This window comes from Pecten maximus, chromosome 3, assembly GCF_902652985.1.
Source record: "Pecten maximus chromosome 3, xPecMax1.1, whole genome shotgun sequence".
Taxonomy (NCBI): Eukaryota; Metazoa; Mollusca; class Bivalvia; order Pectinida; family Pectinidae; genus Pecten; species Pecten maximus.
This window is the reverse complement of record NC_047017.1, coordinates 44634622-44660278: the sequence shown is the minus strand read 5'-3', so window position 1 is coordinate 44660278 and position 25657 is coordinate 44634622. Positions and strand designations below refer to the sequence as shown.

At 35.5% G+C, this 25657-nt stretch overlaps 1 protein-coding gene across 8 annotated transcripts in view; it reads left to right on the top strand.

The window, feature by feature from the left end:
• Positions 1-538: 538 nt before the first annotated feature.
• LOC117324321 (SPARC-related modular calcium-binding protein 2-like) overlaps positions 539-25657 on the top strand; it is a 96070-nt gene continuing 70951 nt past the window's right edge. For 6 of the 8 annotated variants that reach the window (XM_033880113.1, XM_033880109.1, XM_033880106.1 and 3 more), the window contains exon 1: positions 539-1312. In XM_033880113.1, the coding sequence (XP_033736004.1) occupies positions 1187-1312 (126 nt within the window). In that variant the 5' untranslated portion in view covers positions 539-1186. The remainder of the gene's footprint in view (positions 1313-25657) is intronic. The other 2 variants (XM_033880112.1, XM_033880110.1) reach the window with 1 other exon arrangement.

Here is a 25657-nt window from a genome sequence, read left to right as displayed (position 1 = left end):
ATATCTAGTGCTCATTTTTTCTTAGCTTAATCCGCCCAATCAAATTTGTTTTAAAGTTGAAAGAATTAATTGAATGTAAACAGTGTTGTGTACATGTATTATTTATCACCATTTATTTAATTTCTCTGATGTACATGGCGAAATATTTCAACTGGGCGTCATTAAACGTGTTTCACTAAATACGCGAGTGACGAATCAAGGTGTATGTGATTAGTAGTCGATTATTAACATTTCTCACCAGTCCCACGTCACAAAGACTCACGAGTGTTAACTTATATGGTGTGGAAAGGAATTATAACACTTTCACTAATTCTCTATCAACACCAGTTGGTATAACGCTCTGATTACAGTAGGAACGTATACTATTGTAGCTCTACAGCATTCCCCCCCATTACCTATTCTATTGTAAACATAAACGGCTTTAGATTATTTGATATGCCTACAGTGAACGATCTCGATCACAATCCATACCACTAATTAAACGACAAACAGAAAACTAACGATAGACGTCATACCGGAAAAAGTTGGAAAAAACACATGCATTGTATGATAGATTTGAAACAGACGGTTACATTCTTATGTGTGAAGAAGAATTACGTTATCGGGTGTGTGGTCACGTGGGATACATCTCCCTGATTAATATATATAGAAGAGATAAATATATATAGCTGTTATATTAATACACGCGGTGCTGGCCGGATGAGTAGATATTTGTTATACGTTGTATAGTGGGCCGGTTATAAACACGAGGATCGCACACGGCACAGCGAATCGTCTGCTCTCCATGTACTCCCAGGATTAAGTATTAAATCGGACGATAAATGCCAGGGCTTTTTACCTCGTCAGCTGTCTGGTGTTGTGGAGCGTCAATGGATTATTACCGGCACGATTTACCATGTAGAGATGTTATCAATATATCAACGATATGATGGTATGATAAAGCCTCTCACCTTTAAATCTTAAACAGTCACCAACGTTATAATACAATTGACGTAACTATAAGGAAGTTATACTGCGTGTATCACAACAGAACCAATTAGGAATGAATCGGGTTAAAAAGGAATAACCATGTTACGGTCAGTTTCTGGTGGATTTTTATCTATCTTAGATATGTACGGGTAATTCTGTAATGCCAAGGATAATTTGACGAGCTGTTTTGTGTCTAGGGCCCCTTTTTCTCTCAACCATGTCCCCAATGTATCGGTATGGATTTAATACGGCATTGTGGAGTTTGGTGATTGTCGTCATTTGTCAAAGTATTACTTCGTCAGAATCGGCTCTTTCTGTGTCGGAAATTCAGGAGACTGGAAAGGTAAGGCAATTGTTTTATATCACTTTTGTAATTACGAATTGCTAGATAATACGGCTTGCTGGATACTTTAATAGATTATAAGTTTTATAATTACGACTTGCTGGATACTTTAATAGATTATAAGTTTTATAAGTATGACTTGCTGGATACTTTAATAGATTATAAGTTTTATAATTACGACTTGCTGGATACTTTAATAGATTATAAGTTTTTTTTAAATTATGGCTTGCTGGATACTTTATTAGATTATAACTTTTATAATTACGACTTGCTAGATACTTTATTAGATTATCAGTTTTGTAATTAAGGTTCTTAGTGCACGGTTTACTACATATTTTATAGAAATTACAGTTTAAAAATCTTAATAATTGTTTAATTTGTGATTACGGTTTACCTGACACAACATTTTAAGTTGTTCATCTGTAATTAAGGTTTACCTGATACACTGAATTACATTTTTTCTTCCATGAGTACGGAGTTTGATATGCATTGAATGACATAAATTTACTTTACAATTAAAGTTATCTAGACATCTAATCACATGTTTTTATTAACCGGGAAATATAAGTAAATATCATAATACAATTATGATGGAAATATACAAAAAAAGACAACTTATATTGGCGATATGAAATGTGAAAAAAATGTATTGCTTTATATATATGGCACTTAACTATAGGTAACAGGTCTCCTAATTAGACAGGTAATAAACAGGACATAAAACGGGTTTAATGCACAGGTAAGAATATGTGTAATAACGTTTAAAGAGACGCCTAATTACATTTATTATATGTTGTATTTAAACCTATCAAATACAAGAATTCTATTATTCCAAATCTATAAGATATGTAATTGCATGTAACATAACTAAGTTGTAATATATCTTATGATTACTGGGAAAACTGTCATGCAAGGTTTAATCCAGTGGGGATACAGTGTAGATACAATGTATCAGACATTTAATTATAGTGTATTTCTAATGTAAAATGCACTTATATACAGTGTAGCCACGATTTATCAGACATTTATTTAGTGTATTTCCAATATAATAGAAAACACTTATAAACAGTGTCGCCACAATTTATCAAACATTTAGCTATAGTGTATTTCCATTGAAAAAGACACTTATATAAAGTGTAAATAATTTCTGAGTATTCTTTGATTTTTTTCACAAATTAAGGATAGTATTTTACGTATCAGTACTGGGGATGGTCTAGCTGATACTCCAGAGATATTGTGATTTATTATACATGTATTAGACTAAGACATGTTACGTATCAGTACGGGATACTAGGGATAATCTAGCTGATTCTCGAGTGGTATTGTGATTTATTCTATTAGACTATGATACCACGGGGATGAGCCATTCTTTTCTTCTGTCATTCTTGATTTCTTTTTAGTTTATTTCATAATTTTAGAAATAACCAAAAAACTCATCACATTTATCCGTATTGGGTATGAAGAACGTGTTTAGATTCTAGAGAAATTTGACTGGAAATCCTATTTCATATCGTACAGCATAACACAATGTCCAACACATACATACAGTTAATGTGTCAGTGTAGATACCACAAACTAATACAAATGAGTTTAAGATTCGGATCCTTCGACGTTTCTGTTGTCTACAAGTATTTCTTATTTGGAGCACACAGAACTGTATTTTTCTCTGTAATTACACATGAAGATTCCTGGATGATGTTAACGATATAAAATGTTCTGAACGTACGTCGGCAGTTCTACTAGACATCATACGATATTGTAGCTTACCTTTATACAACGTGTAGTAGTACGTACAGCGGTTTTACGTTTATAAACAATGATCTACCGGCCATAATACACACAGCAGGTACATAGGCCCACTACCATACACGACCAGCAGATGTTAGGGAGCAGACCGGGATAGCTTGTATTACTAAAAGCTTTTTTATAGGAGTATATTGGAGGAAATACCAGTTTCGTTTCGTGTGTGTTTTAAATACGTTAGTCGCGTAAGGTTTGATTGGGGGAAATATGGCAATACTGTGTACTCCTTCTAATTGAATCAATTATTAATAAAATATCCCAAATTAATTTTTGAAAGAAAAACTGTGTCTGTTCGAACAAAAAGTGACTTGTACCCATATCGATATAGATTTTCTTAAGCACCGACTTTGACACTGAAATACAAAAAAATGTTATCATAGCCTTTGGTCTATCCGTTCCATAGCTAGAGAAATGTATCAATTTATTACAAACGAGCATTATAAGCTGTTCTTGTATCATACCCAACAGGTGTACATACATATTGTACCTATATATTCCCGACCCCTGACCGTCCCTGATCCCCAGACCTTGGTCGTTCATACAGCTGTCACGCCGAGGTCGGTTCAGCTGATGTGTTACTTAAAAATCTGAAAATAAATACAAAATTAAATGGTGACGCCATGTACATACGTTTGTCAAAATAAGTTAAAATGTCTGGTAATTTTTGTCCGTACGCACACACAAAAAAAGGTAAACGGATAAGTAGTTAAACAAGAATTAAAACGGACAGAGTAGATATCTCCATTTCTGCCAAAAATAAAAACGAGCGCGAACAAAATACATGTGCTGATGAAGAAGACGTACCTGAACAAAAGTGTGCACGAAATAAAATATGTACATAGCAGATTGATTGTAGTGTGATAAAGGACAGGTACAATAGTTCGGGTTCGGAGGCTGACAATTAAAGGGTAGATCCATCGGAGGCTGAACATTTAAGGTAGTTTGGAGTCGTAATCTGAACATTAAGGATAGTTTAATTGTTTGTTTTAAACAACAGGTCGGGTCGGAGGCTGAACATTTAAGGATAGTTTAATTGTTTGTTTTAAACAACAGGTCGGGTCGGAGGCTGAACATTTAAGGATAGTTTAATTGTTTGTTTTAAACAACAGGTCGGGTCGGAGGCTGAACATTTAAGGATAGTTTAATTGTTTGTTTTAAACAACCGGTCGGGTCGGAGGCTGAACATTTAAGGATAGTTTAATTGTTTGTTATAAACAATAGGTCGGAGTCGGAGGCCGAACGCTTAAGGATAGTTTAATTGTTTGTTATAAACAACAGGTCGGAGTCGTAATCTGAACATTGAGGATAGTTTAATTGTTTGTGATAACAATAGGTCGGGGTCGGAGGCTGAACATTTAGGATAGTTTAATTGTTTGTGATAACAATATGACGGGGTCGGAGGTTGAACATTTAAGGATAGTTTGACTGTTTGTTATGTATGATTGGTCGGGGTCGGAGGCTGAATGTTTAGGATAGTTTAATTGTTTGTTATAAACAACAGGTCCGGTCGGATGCTTAACATTTAAGGATAGTTTCATTGTTTGTGATAACAGTAGGTCGGTGTCGGAAACTATAACTATTTTGATGGTACTACCATCTTTTGTTATGATAAAGAATATGCTTAGATCATTATTACGTCTGTAAAATCACGATGGTTTCTTTTGTCGAAAAATACAAACACATTTTCATGTGCATCTATTTACTGATGAACTAAATTTAGACTCTGTATAATAATCAAGCCAACAAGACGCTGTCTTTATACATGATGGATGAAAGACTTGTTCGCCCTTATAAGTGTTGGCTTGTTTTCTCATAGGGGTGTATAATGACTAATATTTCCCCGATTGGCACGGACACAGTAATCTACATCATATAATGTACGATATCTAGATCTCCTGACAATCCAGGAATTGTCCCGGACCTTCTTTATACAAAATTACAAAACAACGCATTTTGAATCAATAAAGTATACCAAAAAACTTTTGTTAGTTAAGATTTTCTAAACTCTAATAAGCGTCTTATTTTATTAGACCTATATTAGATACATCCAGGAAGATATATATATATATGGTATCAAGACAAATATATACGTGAAGATATATATGGTATCTAGGCAGATATATATGATATCTAGACAGATATATATGGTATCTAGACAGATATATATGGTATCTAGACAGATATATATGGTATCTAGACAGATATATATGGTATCTAGACAGATATATATGGTATCTAGACAGATATATACGTGGAGATATATATGATATCTAGATAAAGATATACGTGAAGATATATATGATATCTAGACAGATATATATGGTATCTAGACAGATATATATGGTATCTAGACAGATATATATGGTATCTAGACAGATATATACGTGGAGATATATATGATATCTAGATAAAGATATACGTGAAGATATATATATATATGGTATCAAGACAAATATATACGTGAAGATATATATGGTATCTAGGCAGATATATATGATATCTAGACAGATATATATGGTATCTAGACAGATATATATGGTATCTAGACAGATATATACGTGGAGATATATATGATATCTAGATAAAGATATACGTGAAGATATATATGATATCTAGACAGATATATATGGTATCTAGACAGATATATATGGTATCTAGACAGATATATATGGTATCTAGACAGATATATATGGTATCTAGACAGATATATACGTGGAGATATATATGATATCTAGACAGATATATATGGTATCTAGACAGATATATACGTGAAGATATATATGATATCTAGACAGATATATATGATATCTAGAGAGATATATATGGTATCTAGACAGATATATATGGTATCTAGATAGATATATATGGTATCTAGACAGATATATATGGTATCTAGATAGATATATATGGTATCTAGACAGATATATATGATATCTAGAGAGATATATATGGTATCTAGACATATATATATGGTATCTAGACAGATATATATGGTATCTAGACAGATATATATGGTATCTATACATATATATACGTGGAGATATATATGGTTTCTAGACAGATATATATGATATCTAGACAGATATATATGGTATCTAGACAGATATATACGTGGAGATATATATGGTTTCTAGACAGATATATATGGTATCTAGACAGATATATATGGTATCTAGACAGATATATACGTGGAGATATATAGGGTTTCTAGACAGATATATATGGTATCTAGACAGATATATATGGTATCTAGACAGATATATACGTGGAGATATATATGGTATCTAGACAGATATATATGGTATCTAGACAGGTATATACGTGAAGATATATATGGTATCTAGACATATATATATGGTATCTAGACATATATATATATGGTATCTAGACATATATATATGGTATCTAGACATATATATATGGTATCTAGACATATATATATATGGTATCTAGACAGATATATATGGTATCTATACATATATATATGGTATCTAGACAGATATATATGGTATCTAGACAGATATATACGTGGAGATATATATGGTTTCTAGACAGATATATATGGTATCTAGACAGATATATATGGTATCTAGACAGGTATATACGTGAAGATATATATGGTATCTAGACATATATATATATGGTATCTAGACAGATATATATGGTATCTAGACATATATATATATATGGTATCTATACAGATATATATGGTATCTAGACAGATATATATGGTATCTAGACAGATATATATGGTATCTAGACAGATATATACGTGGAGATATATTCGGTTTCTAGACAGATATATATGGTATCTAGACAGATATATATGGTATCTAGACAGATATATACGTGGAGATATATATGGTTTCTAGACAGATATATATGGTATCTAGACAGATATATATGGTATCTAGACAGATATATACGTGGAGATATATATGGTTTCTAGACAGATATATATGGTATCTAGACAGATATGTATGGTATCTAGACAGATATATATGGTATCTAGACAGATATATATGGTATCTAGACAGATATATACGTGGAGATATCGGGTATTGCACCTAAGAGATAGTCAGACATCTTGGCAGTTATCATTCTGATTTACGTAAAAGTTACTACACTTTATCCCTTGTTGATGAAACAAGTCCTCGTACCTCTGAAGCACGTGCTTTACCCGACACTAATTACATGTTTATCAGTTTGAGGATAATTGTATCAGACACCCCCTCCTCAGTCTCTTGTCTTTCTGCACAACAGGCAGTATGTGCCATGTGTGATCACCACGCCCTTCAACACATAGCTACTGTGTGTGGAGAGTGTGGGTGACTGGCAGATATATATAAGATGTAGGTAGGATGATTAGGGGGGGGGGGGGGGGGGGGGGGGGTCCTCCCCTTCCATCCTATATAAACGGATATGTGTTTACGTTATTTCATAATCTCGAGATATAAACATGTCAAAACGATCATTGTATTAAAAAGTGTATTAGATTACAGCCGGCGATATATCATAATAACAGGTCTAGAATTCTGTCACATAGCTTTATCTAAAAAATATATATCTTATACCGGGAAATATCAGAAATTATCGAACTGACACAATTTGATCCATTACAGGTTCTATTAGTTCTGATTGTTTAATTATTACCTTAAATAAATACCGTCTCAGAAAATTAATTATCCACGTTTATATACATTGTATCAATATTTATCAGGATATACATATACATTGGTGTCTTTTTAATAGATATTTATTCAGCGGCGCATTTAATTGTGCAAGTATATAGATTATTAATTATGATGGATGGTTCCTATCCACGATATAAATCAGTGACCTCAAACGTGTTAATTATAGATAACGAAATCTCAGGAACTTCAAATCTACTGTTAGACGTGTGAATTATAGATAACGAAATCTCTGGAACTTCAAATCTACTGTTAGACGTGTGAATTATAGATAACGAAATCTCTGGAACTTCAAATCTACTGTTAGTCGTGTTAATTATAGATAACGAAATCTCTGGAACTTCAAATCTACTGTTAGTCGTGTTAATTATAGATAACGAAATCTCTGGAACTTCAAATCTACTGTTAGACGTGTGAATTATAGATAACGAAATCTCTGGAACTTCAAATCTACTGTTAGACGTGTTAAGTATAGATAACGAAATCTCAGGAACTTCAAATCTACTGTTAGTCGTGTTAATTATAGATAACGAAATCTCTGGAACTTCAAATCTACTGTTAGTCGTGTTAATTATAGATAACGAAATATCTGGAACTTCAAATCTACTGTTAGACGTGTGAATTATAGATAACGAAATCTCAGGAACTTCAAATCTACTGTTAGACGTGTGAATTATAGATAACGAAATCTCTGGAACTTCAAATCTACTGTTAGACGTGTTAAGTATAGATAACGAAATCTCTGGAACTTCAAATCTACTGTTAGACGTGTTAAGTATAGATAACGAAATCTCAGGAACTTCAAATCTACTGTTAGACGTGTTCCATTCGTGCAGTATTTTTTTTTTATCTTTTTCGATATATCTTTGGAATACTTAATTAACTTCGATGTTTAATCATTCGATATAAAATTGCCAATGTAGCTAGCTCTATGGGGATATAACAAGGAGCATAGGTATGTCAGCATACATATCCTAAACTCTTTTTGCCTGGTATACAAGTTTCTTAGTCCACCTCCAGAACATTAGTGTCCAAATTGTTTGTACGGTAATTGTCCGTATATTAAGCGCGCACCTGTAATTAGCATTGTACGACACAGTGACGTGATTAATCTTCCTTGTAAATACTACATTACACAGCATGGTCTATCTACACTTACATCAGCGATCACACATCGGCTCTAAAAAAAACTCCCAATCCCTTTGTGGAGAATTCTCACATACCATCACAGCATTTATACGCGCCTAAAATGACGGATCTTTCTCATTCGTATATAATATTTATAAAAAAGGTTGTTTGATGTGAAATGTCATTTTACTATCGGTGGTTAAAAAGGGAAATAGTTTTCATATATCTTTTCGATTATCGTGTTGATGATCAAGATTAGATGGGAATGGCGATGAATATGCAGTTTTTGATGATAAGAAAGGGGGATAGCAGGTATGATCAATGCGACAAAAGAAACAGAAAAAGACTTCACACCAGCCCAACATCTGTCAGGGATGGCAAGATACCAGTTTCAGATAAAGCGATAGATAGAGATAAGCTCTTTAATTATAATTTATCTCCAAATCTGGAGCTTCCCTTCATCAATTTTCATTTTAAGTGGTTACAACATTTTGTAATTTAAGAAATGGCCATAAAGCGTTGCCAATATATTTTATTACTGAACGGATGTCTTTGAAGTGTAGAGCCTTCAACAATTTTCTGTTCAATTCCAGCTTACAATATTTTACTGGAAAACACACATGTTTGTTTAAATTTTATTACCGGGAGGTTAATTTTGTTTCATCCAGAACTCAGAAATACCGAGATGTTATATACAGATAAGAGACAAACACATTTATCGTTTTTTTCTCAAATGCTGTAGATTATCTGTGGGATGTCGGAAGCCTAGGAGAACCCGGCAACAGTAACTGTTCCGCGCGGAGATGAAATGTACACACTAGTTAAGGTTAATTAAGTAATTAAAATGTCTGTTTTCTGTAGTCTGTATTTAGTTTTAAAATGAAGTGATTGGATTGTCTGCCGGATAGTTATGTTATTATTACGTTGTACTGTTGATTGCCAAATCGTGTTAATGCCGGAGAGAAATCGCCAACGCATAACTCACCTCGTTACGATCTGACTTCTCTTACATCATAGCACTTCACTAAACATCATACCTCGTTATCATACAGGCCACGGAATGTCTTATTGGCACTGGTAACACGGTAAATTCATGTATGCACAAGGTGGTCGTTGTACAGGGTGTTTTAATGTATATACAAGTATGAACATGCACGGTGGTCGTTATACAGAGTGTATTAATGTATATATAAGTATGATCAGACAATGAAATATGAGAAATGAATTTATGGCATATTTTACTATGTCGGCAACGTGCAAACACTGTTCATTGGTTAATAACCATGCACGTGCTTAGGTCTTTTGAAATCCTCCTTGTTGTTGCACATGTAAACAGGTGAACCGTGTTTAACATGTCTAGGGCGAATTAGCTTCGTCGAATAAAGGAGTGTGCTTCTATGTGTACATACAATGTATCTAAACGTTTCACACAAACATTCTCGTTAAAACCAGCAAAACATGACCAATGGCTCAACGCCCAAAAATGATGACATCGTCTGTGACTTTGCCTTGTTGGAGAAATGAAAACGAAAGCTGTTGCAACAGTTCGGCTCGATATTCAAAAGAAAAATGACTTTATCAGAACTATCCAATTGGTTGCTAAATAATTCTATATACATTTAACCGTTTTAGAGAGTTATATTGTTGAATATATGTGTTGGTTACACTGTTTGAAGGAGGATAACACACAGGTAAAATATTGAAAGAACTGGACTGTTGCTGACACGTCATGGTTTAACGCAATTTCCTACGGTACACCCATCTTGATTTATCCGACTATTCTCTCCTCCACCCGGTGGCCCGGCAATAAATTTGATAATATACAAGATATTGAATTATATATTCGCCCATTAGTATATGACATTAAGAACGTCAGACGTCCAGGATGTATGGGCTATTTGTACGCTTCTACAAGTGACGAAACTAGATAAGGTCAAAGAGGAGACTCTCCAGCTACCTGACGGATGCATTGGGAAGCTTTTGAATTTGATTGTGTTCGTCACGGTCTGTGCGCGCATGTGCAAGGTGGAGGGTCGGAACGGCAGGGATTGAGATCCATAATCTGATTTTTCTTCAAGATTTTAATATCATAAAGTGGACTTTGTATTGCTGAAAGTATTTTGGTGTAATAAAATACTTTTTTTCAATTCTTGGGCATCGTTCTGAATTCTGTGGTTGGTGAAGTTCTGGTGGAATGATTGAGAGCCTCATCTTCTCATTTACCTGTGATAATTACCGTGTAGCATACCAACATTGTTCAAAAGTAAGAAGTCTAAAGGTCTTTAATTTATGATGAATTTTCGTCAGAAATGGAGCCATTATCCGCCCATTAAACTTACATTCGCCTTTGTGGTTGTAAGGATATGGGAGAGGTGATGACAGCCTTTCATTATAAAGGTAATTTAGTCTATAGTATACTCTGAATCTACTGAGAAATTTTAGGGAATCAAAGGTAAAATTTGTATTGTTGACAGGTTGCTTTTATCTGAATGATGTTACTCCTGCCTTCCACCAAGGTTTAGATTTCCCCGTTTACATACGGTAACTTCACTGTGTGACATCGCTAATGCCATCGCGGGGATGTTTTGTTTACATTTGTGAACTCTATTTTATTTACTTGAATCTTAAATTTACATTATATTTGGCTTTTATCATTTTATTTTGTATATATGCTTCTAAAAACAGATCCCTAACAGCCTTTTCCACGTGCGTTGCATGGTGTGGTTATACTGCTGCTAGGTAAATGCCTTTTCCACGTGCGTTGCATGGTGTGGTTATACTGCTGCTAGGTAAATGCCTTTTCCACGTACATTGCATGGTGTGGTTATACTGCTGCTAGGTAAATGCCTTTCCCACGTACATTGCATGGTGTGGTTATACTGCTGCTAGGTAAATGCCAGTGACTGACACCCTGTTTAGCGTTAAAATTAGTATGTTATAAACGACAATAATTTTGACAGCGGCCACATGTCTATATGAAAATCTTAATTGAATATGTCAATGAATTTTCATGTATAAAAGTACAATTTGACAAACATGTCCATGTAGGTTTGCGGGGAGGTCCACATTTCAACAAAATGTACAATTCATCTAATGAATTTTCAAAGAATAAGGTGCATTATATAAGAAAAAACTCATTTTAATATTTGACAATAAATGTTGGTTTGTTCGATGTTAAAGACGAGTTTGATACAAACTGCTACTGTAGATGTATACTTACATATTGTGCCCGAGGGTGAAATGTGCATCACCTTTGTAACTCAATCCTTCCCACAGAATACACAATGAACGTGAGCACGTGTTGGCCTGGAGGTGGCATGTAACGTCGAACCTACTGGCGTCAGTAACAGTGTCACACTCGCCAAATCATGTTATTGAGGTTGTGATATTCAGGAAATAATTCATCAAAAATGTGTTTGGCAGGAGAAATGTTATTACACTTGTCACCTTACTAAACGTTTATGTTGTTCTTTGCCATTGAACAACGACAGCTCTAAGGACAAAAATAAAGGGATTTCGAACTCTCTGACGAATATTTCAGTGAAATGCATGATTTGAAATTTTTTTATTCCAAATCTAAGACACAGACGTTTTTCATTAGTCTTAAATCCTTTAAATCCCTAAATGTCACATTGTGTCCGTGAAAACTACCAAGGTCATATGAGAGAAAAGTTGTCCACTTGACCACCAACAGAAAAATGGTGGACAAAAACCAAAGGACAAATATTATTACAAGTATTGAAATGGCGGCAGCTGATCACATCTTTTTCTAGGGAAAACTATTTTACATATAGATATTGTTTAGATACGGACGGGCACATAGAGGTCTTGGTCAGATCTCGCTATAATAGACCTTATAATAGACCTTATCAAATTCTACCTGCCATCGCCTTGGCTGTTGCGAGAGCGTTAAACTCCTAAAACAGCCACCACTGACACAGCAGTTTCTTGAAATATTTACTACGTGTGTAGGTATATGCATATTTTTCAGTTCATATCAGAAAGAATCAAAAGGACACAGAAAAAGTGTTGTTATGTATAAAATAAAAATCGAATTTCTGACATTTACCTGATTAAATAGCAATATCGTACTCAAACTTAGAGTCTGAATATCTGAAGCGTAAAGAAGGTCCTATGAGGATGAACTACACGTTCACAAACAAAATTTCGGAGAGAGGTTAAGCTTTACGAAGCGGATAGAAAATGATATTATATTTCTGACATGTTGGGCTGACATGCATAAATACGAACACCCAATACAGATGGCGTGTGAACGGTGACAAGAGCACGTGTTAGATTACACAGCAGGTTTACACCACCAATTGTGGCTTGTGCCCGTGACCATAAGGTGTGGCCTCGCGCGGCGTTGGTAGTATGAGGAAATGTGGTGGTGGTGGTGGTGGTGGTGGGAGGGGGATGGGGTGTTACATGTAGCATAACAATACGGGCAGTAATCTTATATCTTCAACAAGGAAAATGTTGAGTTCACCAAGATTTGGTTGACCCCTTTAACTGTTGAACTACGAGAGAGAAAAAAATGGTTCAAACAAGCATTAAGATTGGGGTTCGGATAATGTCTGAAGGGAAAGCTATTTTAGTCATACTTGCCCACAAAGGTTCAGACAGAAATGTTTCAAGGGAATAGACCATAATGGTAAAATGCAAATACTAGTTCTTAATAACATCAGTTAGGGGGTAGTCTACATTACGCTTGGATCAAATTCAACATTCTTCATCCAACTGACTAAACGGAATAACTTGTATTTGGATCTACCTCGGAAGCACTAAAAGATCACAACATTATATTAGTGCTTACCTTTGAAGCGCCAATAGAATGCAATGAAAGATAAAGCGCTGACCTGACCAGCCTTACAATAGCATTGCTAAAAGGATCGGGTGTTGTAGACGTGCCGCCAATATCACGTTTGAAGAAAGTTTTGGTCTAATAAAATTATGTTAAGAAAGTTTTGGTCTAATAAAATTGTGCACAGACAGAGTATTTTTGCCTCATCAATCTCATTGTCGTGTCTACCCGGAAGGCTCGAATGTCCATACGTTTTGTTCAGGAATGTTCCGATGCCAAGACCGTGACCGTTTCCTGGAGCTGGAAATGGCGATGGTGTAAGGCCTGCAAACATGCTATATATATATAACATCTATATCGGGGTATTACATCTAAGGTATATTTGGTCAGGACTAAATGTAGCACGACAGAACTGCAGTATATATTTACCTGCTATATTAAGGTGTCATCACACATATCACACGCCCCCTATCGGGCACGGTTTCTATCAGTATGTCGCATTCCGAACATAGCTCACCGCCTCACAGTCAAACACAGGGGTGGAAAACGCAAATATTTGAATCCTAAGTACAAATACAAGACGTAATTCGACACGACTACCGTCACTTTCATCGGCCTGGACACATCAGTGTTTGCTGTCTCGGCTTAAGAAGGGAAAAACGGTTTACATTACAATCACAAGGTACTTCAAACTGTCCGTAATGTCCTCTAACATATCTTGTAAGCACCAATTAAGCAAGTCATCCCATGAAATAACCAGCTATTAAGCAATTCAAACCATGAAATAACCAGCAATTTTGTTCCATTTCGGTCATTTTATAATATCTTTTTGAACGAGCAATGTTTTCCCATTCATTTTTTATAAGAAAAAGATATCGTTGTCAGTCGGTATATATGGATGATTAGACGAGAGGCAGAAAAGAGGGATGATTGAAAGACGATCCGTCTGTCGGTATATTAGATGAGACAAGAAGCAGACAATACCTCTGACTGTCGGCATGGGGATGATCTGAGGAGAAGAAGACGATACCTCTGTCAGCATGTGGATGATCTGAAGAGAGGTAGACATACCTCTGTCAGCATGTGGATGATCTGAGGAGAGGTAGACATACCTCTATCGGCATGGGGATGATCTGAGGAGAGGAAGACGATACCTCTGTCGGCATGGGGATGATCTGAAGAGAGGAAGACGATACCTCTGTCGAAATGGGGATGAGCTGAGGAGAGGTAGATGATACCTCTGTCGGCATGGGGATGATCTGAGGAGAGGAAGACGATACCTCTTTCGGCATGGGGATGATCTGAGGAGAGGTAGACGATACCTCTGTCAGCATGGGGATGATCTGAAGAGAGGTAGACGATACCTCTGTCAGCATGTGGATGATCTGAAGAGAGGTAGACGATACCTCTGTCAGCATGGGGATGATCTGAAGAGAGGTAGACGATACCTCTGTCAGCATGTGGATGATCTGAGGAGAGGTAGACATACCTCTATCGGCATGGGGATGATCTGAGGAGAGGAAGACGATACCTCTGTCGGCATGGGGATGATCTGAAGAGAGGAAGACGATACCTCTGTCGAAATGGGGATGAGCTGAGGAGAGGTAGATGATACCTCTGTCGGCATGGGGATGATCTGAGGAGAGGAAGACGATACCTCTTTCGGCATGGGGATGATCTGAGGAGAGGTAGACGATACATCTGTCGGCATTTGGAACACGTGGCGGAGAGACATGGGATGGGACAGTTTTGTCAATATATTCCATATTGTGTGTTTGTGTTTGCATGGTTGTTAGCAACGTTTGTCAACCTCAAGTGTATATGTGTATAACTCTCACCGTCCAAACATTTAGGATTTCACAGACAGTTTCAGTAGGCGTTACATTGCTCATCGAACACCAACTATCGTCATCTCGTGTCTGAGCTTTACTGGGGTCCTTAATTAATCATACCGACTTTTAGGTCTCATGTTCTCAATCCATTATACTGGCTGCTAGTTCTTACTGGTATCTCATGTTCTCAATCCATTATACTGGCTTCTAGTTCTTACTGGTATCTCATCTTCTCAATCCATCGTACTGGCTTCTAGTTTTTACTGGTATCTCATGTTCTCAATCCATTATACTGGCTTCTAGTTCTTACTGGTATCTCATGTTCTCAATCCATCGTACTGGCTTCTAGTTCTTACTGATATCCTATACTCTATATGGATGTTCTCAATCCATCATACTGGCTTCTAGTTTTTACTGATATCCTATACTCTATATGGATGTTCTCAATCCATCATACTGGCTTCTAGTTTTTACTGATATCTCATGTTCTCAATCCATCATACTGTCTTCTAGTCCTTACTGATATCCTATACTCTATATGGATGTTCTCAATCCATCATACTGGCTTCTAGTCCTTACTGATATCCTATACTCTATATGGATGTTCTCAATCCATCATACTGGCTTCTGGTTTTTACTGATATCCTACACTCTGTATTGATGTTCTCAATCCATCATACTGGCTTCTAGTCCTTACTGATATCTCATACTCTATATGGATGTTCTCAATCCCTCGTACTAGCTTCTAGTCCTTACTGATATCTCATGTTCTCAATCCATCATACTGGCTTCTAGTCCTTACTGATATCATATACTCTATATGGATGTTCTCAATCCCTCGTACTAGCTTCTAGTCCTTACTGATATCTCATGTTCTCAATCCATCATACTGGCTTCTAGTCCTTACTGATATCCTATACTCTATGTTGATGATCTCAATCCAACATACTGGCTTCTAGTCCTTACTGATATATGTGGCTATAAATGCACCCCTAAGACTTTTTAACAAAATGGATACCTCACGAAACCATTAGTGACCGTTATGTATTGGGTAACATTACGATTACATCAACCATAGCAAAATAGTTCTTAAGTTCCGAAAAGTTTCGATATAATTACGCCATATATGCCTCGAAATCCACTATTGGATGATATGATATAATGTATCCCTCTTCGATACATGGCCTGGTCCTGTAAGTGTTTGCGACCTTTAGACTCTCCAAATGACTTCAAAGAACAACACACCTTCCATTCACTAAGGCGTACAAACAATGTTGTTTAAATGATGAGTCTGGCCAGAAGGGCCTAGTCTAATTGTATCTATTCATAGCTGGGGGCGTAGTGACGTGTTACCCTTACATCACGGAAATGAATTCTATAACCGATGCTGTAATAAGGTGGAGCTGCTGTGGTATGCACGAGTTCAAAATGTCATATGACGAAGAGGAAATGCGAAATAAAGCTCCTTGTTGATATAAGAGAGTACTTGTCTGTGAAGTAACAACGCTTATGAAGAGACTAGACAGCTTCATTCTAACAACTGGACACTCATATAGAGATACATTTGTCCAGGGTCAAATATGCTCGAGATAAACAAAATATCGATTCAAAAATGCAGAGAACCATTCATACATAATATAATTAGTACATTAGTATATGCAATAATCGATTAGGCATTCAAATAACAGAATGGGTTTATTGTTTAAGTCTTCTAAACGTGACATAAATCCACTATCATTACGAGACACACGAGTTTATCTTCACCCACTATTTCCACACAGCCACATGCATCAAATGCATACGTTTGGAGTTGGCAACTGTGACGAATATATATAATTTATACCGCCAACACTAACACCTTCATACTAAATCAATCCGGATTTATTTCACATAGCCCGAATGAATTACCGAAGGAATGTCAAATGTAACACCTATAGTGAGAGCACATGCTTTAAGAAAACATAAGTGGATTGATTTACCAATCTGTTTAAAAGTTATTAATGCGGAGGTGTAAATATGCTGGGTTGTTGGCATTCTCCAATAATCTTCAACAGAACCTAAACTTGGGGACATTAGCAATGCTATTTTGGGAAAATGATATGAACCCAATTAAATTTAGAAATATATGAAGATTGACCTGTTGTATACGGTTCATGTGAGTTTCCCCATTCAACATAATTCCATCTATAACACAATAGATATATTATAAGACAGTTTTCGAGAACTAATAATTTATTAATAAGAACTCGAAATTAGAAATATCATGAAGTCGTCGTCTCCAAATTCTGACATTTATCTAGAGTACAACAAAGATGATCATATCACAAAAAAGGAGTTTAGTTTCACGGTCGTTAATGCAGTTTATGATATACAGCTGTATAGCCATATCTATTAAAACCTGTTCTTACTTCTCAATACACATGTAATGATGTTTTAGGTAAACTAGATTTCTACTTGAAAAGGTCCAATCTACACAGGAAAATTTCAATTTTGTTATTGACCTTATTTCCTGGTGTATGGTTTCATTGTGTATCGTGATTTGTAAATCTGATATATGTATGACCCCTAACAACACCCTTTACTTCAGTTACATTTTACAATATTACTGAAATATTGTATGGCTTTGGCAATGATAGTTAATTGTATCACTGACTATATGGTTTCTGCTACAAAAATACATATTACAATATTACTGAAATAACGTATGGCTTTCGATACAGTATAGTTATATTTTATTTCATATTTTTTGCATAATTTTTGACACCATATATTTATTGTATTATATTTATTACTGCAAATGATCTTCCTATTTATAGATCTAAAGGTGCTAGACACAACATAGTTGGCCTCAGTATACACGTGTATATCACAGGTCAGACGATTTTATAGACGATTAAATATAGTAGATGGCTTTATAAGTAATCCAGGTTAGCGGTAAAGTTTGCCTTTCATGTTTGGGTATACCCGCCGACTGCTGGCGATGTTTCATTGTAGTGGTGTTCTTGGGTGGGAATAAGCCTGCAGAAAAAAACAATTAATCGCACACTCACACAAAATATCCATTTTCTCACACGTTTACACCTAAACATATCACCCTCACTTGGCAGTGATTTCGAGGGTCGAGTTGATAAAATATTTCGATTGTAGAGTTTGTTTTTCCTGGTTTATTTGTTTTTTTCTTGAGTTGAAGTCTTTTTTAAGAACGCACTAAGGATACACCTATGAGGGGTATCGTATTTAAGATTGGGTTTTAAATAGTACATATTGGTTGATTGAGCCGAAAACCCCTTTCTATAATCTTGGCGACCAACTGGAACTTTACAAGTGATATTAAGTTATTGACAACCCAGCTCAGTGACACAAATTAGGTACTTAAACACTGATGAAGCCGATGCAGTATTTTTACCTTCTGTAGATATAAACAGGTGTAGTGATTGTCCCACAGCTGTGCTTATGGCTCAAGTACATCCAATCCCTTTCAAGTATATTTCGAATGAAGTTATGCTTTGTCATTCGGCTGTACCGTCCACTTACTCGAGTGTTCATTTCCTACCTGTTTACCCCTACGACAGTGTAATATACCCCTCGTGGATTCTGTTCTTTTTGTTCCTGTATTACCTCTTGCAAATTTTCATTTTCACATATTTACATTCATGTATAAATGATATAGCTCGAGTCGGCAAACGATTTAAAGTTGTTAATGTTTTCTGGGTGTATATTAATATGTAAATATACGATGGTCTCGTCTTCACCTTATGTAGGCCTCCTTAACAAATGTGATGTTCATATGTTCATAAACAACTCAAATACAATGGAAAAGCATAATTATTTCTTTGCATCGAGCATATTTTGCTGACAGAAAACTGATTTATTTTCCTGGCGTACACAAGTAGTGAAGGTTCATTGGCTAAAATGATAAGATTCTTTTTACGCTTAATATGAATGTACATTGAGAGCCGACCAATGGACATACTAAAGCTCGTTGTGTAGCATGCACTTTTGTTAATAACATGATGGGACAGTAAAGGACAAAGTTATGACATGTTTGTGCTGATGTATAGTCTGAAGAGACCACCAACACAGTAGAGCTATGCAGGAGCACGCTGTAACGTTCCACCAACCCAATACAAAGACCACGTGTTTCGTAAAAATAAACGTCTTCTACGTTTACCAAATCAGCATGCAAGTCTAGATCAAGATCTAGTTACGTTACGTCCTCACACTAATAATCAGGGGGGGGGGGGGGGGTAAGCCGCACTGACTGATTATATATAAAACTATAACACAATACAGCACATAGAAATAACAAACTCCTGCATTATATCACCAATCTGTCTCCAATAATCCCTAACAACCTGATCGGTCTCGTGTTTCGTTAAGATAAAGACTGTTTTAATGGAAACAAATCACGCCAGATATAAGCAAACGGGGATGTTATTTCACTGTGTCGTTAGTGACTTGTTCTGATTTTACTGATTTGCAAATAAAATGATTTTGCAGCCCTTAAGTTAAATTTCATGACACTATCGTGGATCCCAGTAACAGATAACTGTGCACAAGTCATTAGTTGATGCAAAATAAATACATAGAAGGAGGTAATCAAAGACATGACGTCGTATATCTCATGAAAGGTCTTCCACACATTACAGTTTACAGTTTTAAAAAAAAGTTCGATGTTATGATGTATAATTAAATTGTCATTCTTATAATTGTGCAATAAACATACGTCTTTCTGTACTGATAAACAGTCACATATGACACTGACAGTATTCATCGCGAAGATGATTTCCGGAAATCCGCTTGTTGTCACGGATTGCACCTATGTATGATGAGAAACGTCTAATTGTTTTATGAACTTTTTAATATATCATGCTTATGTTTACAACATGTTGTTTTGAAAATGAATTTGTTCCGTCTCCTTGTTCCAGAAGGGAGATGTTTGTCTTGCGTTTTCTTCTAATTATGCTATGGATAGAATAGCAATTTATCACTTTAGTTTAGGAACATTGACTATACATCATTTCAATGAGTTAATTTTTACTTTAGAAGTTGTATGCATTACATGTATAGGTAAATATTTGGAGTGTTCATTCAGTCAGTATTGCTGGCGTTCGAACCTGGTGAACTACAAAAAGAAAATTCAAATTATGACATTTAAACACATTTTTAGGGAAATTGGATCATATTATATACAATGAAATGCTTATACTTCTGTTACCTCGAAAAGTCACATTTAGACATTATCTTGAAATATATTAATTTGTTCTTGTTTATAATGATAAAATTCCCTGTTATGTAATTCAGATTGTTTGAGTGCAGACTAAACTGTATAAAGACATATATATCAATCAAAGCCAAGGAACAGCTTTCTTCAACTTTCTGTGGACGAAAACATATTATCTTCTTTTTTATGTTGCATGTTTAAAAGTCATAGCGCCCTGTAAGATATCTGATTTGTGAGTCTTGTATATACCAATGGAAACTTGTGTTCTCATGTTTTAGTGTAACGATAGTAGTGGGTGTTACGAAACTTTCACCCGATCCTATATACAACAGAAATATCATGCCACGACTCAGGAATAACAAAACATAATTCCGGTACAAGTTGAAATTAGTACAACATTACATAGCGATTTTAATAGTGCGGGTCGACAACAAGGTCCTAAAACAGGTTGAGACGATAGACTTTTAAGAGTGTTTAGGGTAGTTTTGGTGTTTGAGAGATCGCTTTAACAAGATGGTATGATGTTTGTCTACATATCAGCTCTATTGGACAGCATGTTGTTAGAGATTGTTTGGGTAGAGCCTTATCGGGAGCCATGTTGTTTGGCTATGGTTAAAAGAAATATTGTTTCTCTGGGTAGAGCTTTATAAGAAACCATGTTGTTTCCTTAATGAAGTGCTTTAACAGGGACCGCGTTGTTTTGTCCAGGGTTGAGCTAATAAATATAAACCTGTTGTTTTACAAGGGCTTGGGTTTATATAAAACCATGTTATTTCTCCAGAGAAGAGCGTTGTCAGAATCTTCAAGATTCTCAAGGACGGAGTTTGATTGAATAATATGTTGTCTTTGTCTTGATTTGAGCTTAACTAGACGACATTCTGCTCTATAACAAAGGAAAGAATTTGGTTTATTTAACGTCCTATTAACAGCTAGGGTCATTTAAGGACGTGCCAGGATCTGGGGTGTAGGAAAGCCGGAGTACCCGGAGATAAACCACCGGCCTACGGTCAGTACCAGGCAACTGCCCCACAGGGCTTGTGATAAATGGTCGGGACACCTTAACCACTCGGCCACCGCGAGAAAACTTTCATTATAGACATCAAAAAACCTTATGAATATCAATGCGTTAATATTTCTTCAGCCGTTTACATAAATGTAATTATAGTGTTGACATGTTTATTCCCTTATGATACACAAAGTACATTTACCTGCTAATTTGAAGTATATATGAAGTGTTATGAATGGATCGGCCGAATAGAATTAAATGTATGAACGGCGTGTTTTCTTACTAGACTGTGTAAAATGTGTTTTGTTATTAATTCTTTCCTGGTGTCGTATAGGACGTTATCAATGGGCCTGGTTTAGAGAGCTATTTTACCCAGTAACCCATGTTTTACTGACATACACACGAAACCCTGATTCTTACTGAAATTCGAAAAAACGAGGACAGATATTTAGATTTCCATTAATAGCTGTTGAAATAATACAAAAGTAATAATACCAGATGTTCCGGAAGGGTGGGCGTCTTCTGATTTATTGGCGACACCCGCCATGAAAATCTAGGTCAAATCCGGGTTAGGAGCCATCTGAGTACTTCGGTGGTATTAGCACATCCAAACTCAATATATCGCTGGCATTTGTGTCGAGACGAGATTAGCTAATCACAGGATATTATTGATTTTAATTCTTTGAGAAAGCCTGCTATTTGTATTATGATTTTGCCGTACTTGTGAATATTTAAATATAAAATTCAACATGTAATAATCGCTTTAAGAGTCGTGTGCTAATCAGTAAGGTAATTTTCTTGTAGACATTGTGTGAATGAACCCACATTCCTGTCTCAATCATGTCAGTCATGATGAGACTGTCGTCTTAATTAAAAGCAAAATGCCATGATAACGAGTTCGACTGGGTTGGCATTGCTTAACTGTGACATGAACTGCAGTAACATAAGTAAAAAAAACTGCATTAAAATGAATGCATGTCATTACCTGCTATCAAATCTGTGTGACGCACACGGTATCTTTGATATCTATTAGGCTTTGAATCAGCAGAAATTAAAACGGCAAATATTCCTTAATGTAAATTTATGCATCGTTTTAGAAAAGTATCCTTAAATTTTATAATAAATATATTCCATGGAATACCTAGAGAAATTGAAGACCGAAGCTTTCTGTCTCCAAAATGATGACATTCATATTAGATACATTGACCGTTGTTAAATAAGCATACACCTGTTTGCTGTTTCTCCATAAACTGGCATATAATTGTCAATGTTTGTCGTTGTAAACGAAATGTGGGTTAATAAATATCATTGTTGTTAAACAAAGACTTTTTACATGAAATAACCGTTTTAGAGACTGCAAATTTCGACAATGAAAGTAGTACAGTAGAGTAATGGATACCTTGGTCAGCACATACATTTATATTGTTTAATGGTTTCGGATTTCTTTTATAGATCTGGACTTTTAGGCCAGACAATGATGTATCAGGGATGTGTTTACTAAGGTGCCAGACATGACCTACGTCAGACTCCTTCAGTGAGAGAGATCCCTCAGTAAACCGGGAAGGCTTGCATTTTGTATGCTCCACAATAATATAGGGGTCGATTTTCACCTCATTAAACAACATTAAAACTCATTATAAAGGGAAAGCATTTTGATCGTATCATCTTTGAAAATGTGAATGACACGTACAACAAATATGAGATGAAGTTATTTGAAAGTTGAGATGGGTTTAGATCAGGTTCGCGCATTTCCTCATGTTGTTGCTGAACGAACCAGCCCTTAACACGACGTAGTTATCCTCCCGGTACATTCTGATAGTATTTTTTTTTATTACGGACAGTACACTCTAAAGACGTTATCTGTTGATGGGCGTGACGTATACTATTCTTTTATGCACAATATACTGCAACAATGAATATATAATTCAGATTGTATGGGATGCGGACGCATATTAAATGTTGATGATTATATTCTATGGATTATCCTCTTTCTTCGTGAAAGCTGACTACAGTCATTTTATACTTTATAAATTTTAGTGCTTGTAGGGTCGGTTTTATTGTCAGTTCATTGTCAGTTTTAAGCTGTTTTCCTAGATAACTGCTATATTATGTTAATTCTGGGGACAGAGACACTGATGATACACTGCAGATCAGTAAAAGACGCCTCTTTGTCTGAAGATGCAGCGACGAAATACCACAAAGCAGCAAAGAACAGACACGTTTGTCGGAATATACAGAGATTGAACACCAAATTTCAGCAGGAGACGGCATCTTGTCTGAGAACACTTCCACAAAACGTTTTTGCTTGTTTTTACAAATGGTGCCTAAATTCGCAAAAAAGCAGTAACAGGACACCATATACCAGGGAAGACATCACTTTGGCAAAACACGTAGCGACGAGTCACCACATATCAACAAAGGAGATCTCTTCATCTTAAACACACCAATTGGACAACTTGTATTATGAAGGATATATCTTTGTCTTAAGAGGTATTAACGAGGCAGTATCACCTTTTAGTTTCTGAAGACAGATTGACAATAAACTATTGGAACAGAAAATTATAATTTTGTAGAGATACTAACTACTAGAATCAACAGATACGTGTAACTCTTCATTGTCTGAAAATATGCATCATTCAGTTTTGGTCGAAGATGAAAACAAGATATTTATTTTTAAACTTTATCAGAATACGTTTTAAGTAGAGAATTCATAGTGATAATCCTGAACTACTACTTTGGTTATTTTTGTGAATGAATCCATGCAAAATGGTCTTAATATGTTTAACCTTTCCCTCTATGATCCTTTAAAACCCTGTATTCGATTTTTGAAATAGGGAAAAAAGTTCTTTGGTCTTTGATTTTAAGAACCCACATAGCAGAACGTACATTTCTGAAAAGATTAGGAGAGTTTCAAATTTATCTAAAATGATAGTGGGTATTTCACACTCCACTTTGTTGGTATCTAAATCGCGTGTACTTTTCTTTGCAATGGTCAACATGACAAAACTTAAAGAAAGGAACCCAATAGAAATATCCTAAGCCAACGACTTTAGAAAACAACTTTTTATCGCAAAGGAATGAAGCAAAACTGAGAGTAAATAGTTAAACGATAGGTCATTAATGTGTAGAAAATCCCTAATATATCTCGATATTACTTTTTATATCCATCGTCTGAGGAAGGCATTATTGTGACTGTTGTCGGATAGATTTACACCTATCGCTCTGCTGTCTGATGCATGCCTTTCACTTTACCTACCCTGGTATGCAATGGATAACTGCACAACATTTTGATAACGAATGAAGGCAAAAGAGATGTGCTTCTTTGACAAAATTCACTATCGTGTGTGATATAGGATCAAATTTTGCTGCTTTAAACTGGCATATTTGTTAAATTTAGCAATGTCAAATATATCATAAATCTTGTTACACCATAGATATAAATTTTTCATTAAAAGTCATTCTTTGTCACCATGGCACTTTTTATGGCCACCGGCTTATAACAATCTTGTAAAACGTTTATTATGGTTCAAGCAAAATTAACTGTAATGCATCACAATTTACAACTATAGCAATGAGTTGTACAAAAAACATATTAATTACATGGTTCTGTATTTTGACATACGTTTAAGTCAAATGTTATTTTCCGTTCTAGATTTCTACAATTTTGACATCTACCCTCAGCATCACTGACGAGTTTAGGAAGGTCGAAAAAATATATCATCTCTTAGGTCTAGTGTAAAAATATGTCGACGATAAATATAGATACTATATCAATAGATATAACTTATCAAAGCACAATTTCTGTTACATTGTTATATAGAGTGATCAATCTAGCCTAGTGGTCCGTTATGGTGTGT